Raw genomic sequence first — 745 nt, forward strand, 5'->3', positions numbered from 1 at the left:
TGTTATTGTAGTTCTAGACTAAATATATATAAATATATGCATTTACATCTCACTTGCTCAAAAACAGATTAAAATAATGGTAAAATAATAGTGTTGTTATCATAAAAAATAAGTAATGTAACTCTTTACTTGCTATAAAAAGTAACTAAGTAATGCAATTAGTTACTTTTTTAGGGAGTAACGCAATATTGTAATGCATTACTTTTAAAAGTAACTTTCCCCAACACTGCTTAGCGATAGAGGTTTGTTCAATTCACTAACAAGTGTGATGACTTCCAAACAGTCTCTCACCTCTCCAGTTCTGTGCTTCCAGCACGCTGGTGAGTTTGCTGGGCGAGGCGTTGTGGATCATCTCATTGGCACATTCCCAGAATCCGTACTCACACGCCACATGGAGAGGGGTGTTTCCTTCCTGGTCCTGGAGCTCCAGTGAGACCCTCTTTTCTACAAGGCCCTTCACTACGGTGGGCTGGTTCAGGTACGTGGCCAGATGCAACGGCGTCTATAGACAACAGAATTAAATTAGCATTGGACAAAATGCTGTTATGTAGGATTATCATGGCTAATGACAAAAACATTGCAAGGTGACATGAAAATTACAACAGATAGATCTGTTTTTTTAAGTGATGACAAAATAGTTACAGCTATTACGTACAATTTTTAATATATTTTTTAAAAAATATTAAAATGTATATTACATATATACAGATGTTTATATATATATATATACAGATGTTTATATATA

General features: G+C 34.5%; 1 protein-coding gene across 1 annotated transcript in view; it reads right to left on the reverse strand.

The window, feature by feature from the left end:
- Nucleotides 1-745, reverse strand: part of LOC107669434 (NF-kappa-B inhibitor epsilon-like) — a 12524-nt gene that overhangs the window by 4394 nt on the left and 7385 nt on the right. Inside the window, exon 3 of the mRNA XM_016461645.1 lies at nucleotides 292-502. Coding sequence (XP_016317131.1) covers nucleotides 292-502 — 211 coding nt within the window. The remainder of the gene's footprint in view (nucleotides 1-291; nucleotides 503-745) is intronic.

The sequence above is a fragment of the Sinocyclocheilus anshuiensis genome, unplaced genomic scaffold (genome assembly GCF_001515605.1).
Source record: "Sinocyclocheilus anshuiensis isolate Anshui unplaced genomic scaffold, SAMN03320099.WGS_v1.1 scaffold96, whole genome shotgun sequence".
In the NCBI taxonomy this organism is placed as follows: domain Eukaryota; kingdom Metazoa; phylum Chordata; class Actinopteri; order Cypriniformes; family Cyprinidae; genus Sinocyclocheilus; species Sinocyclocheilus anshuiensis.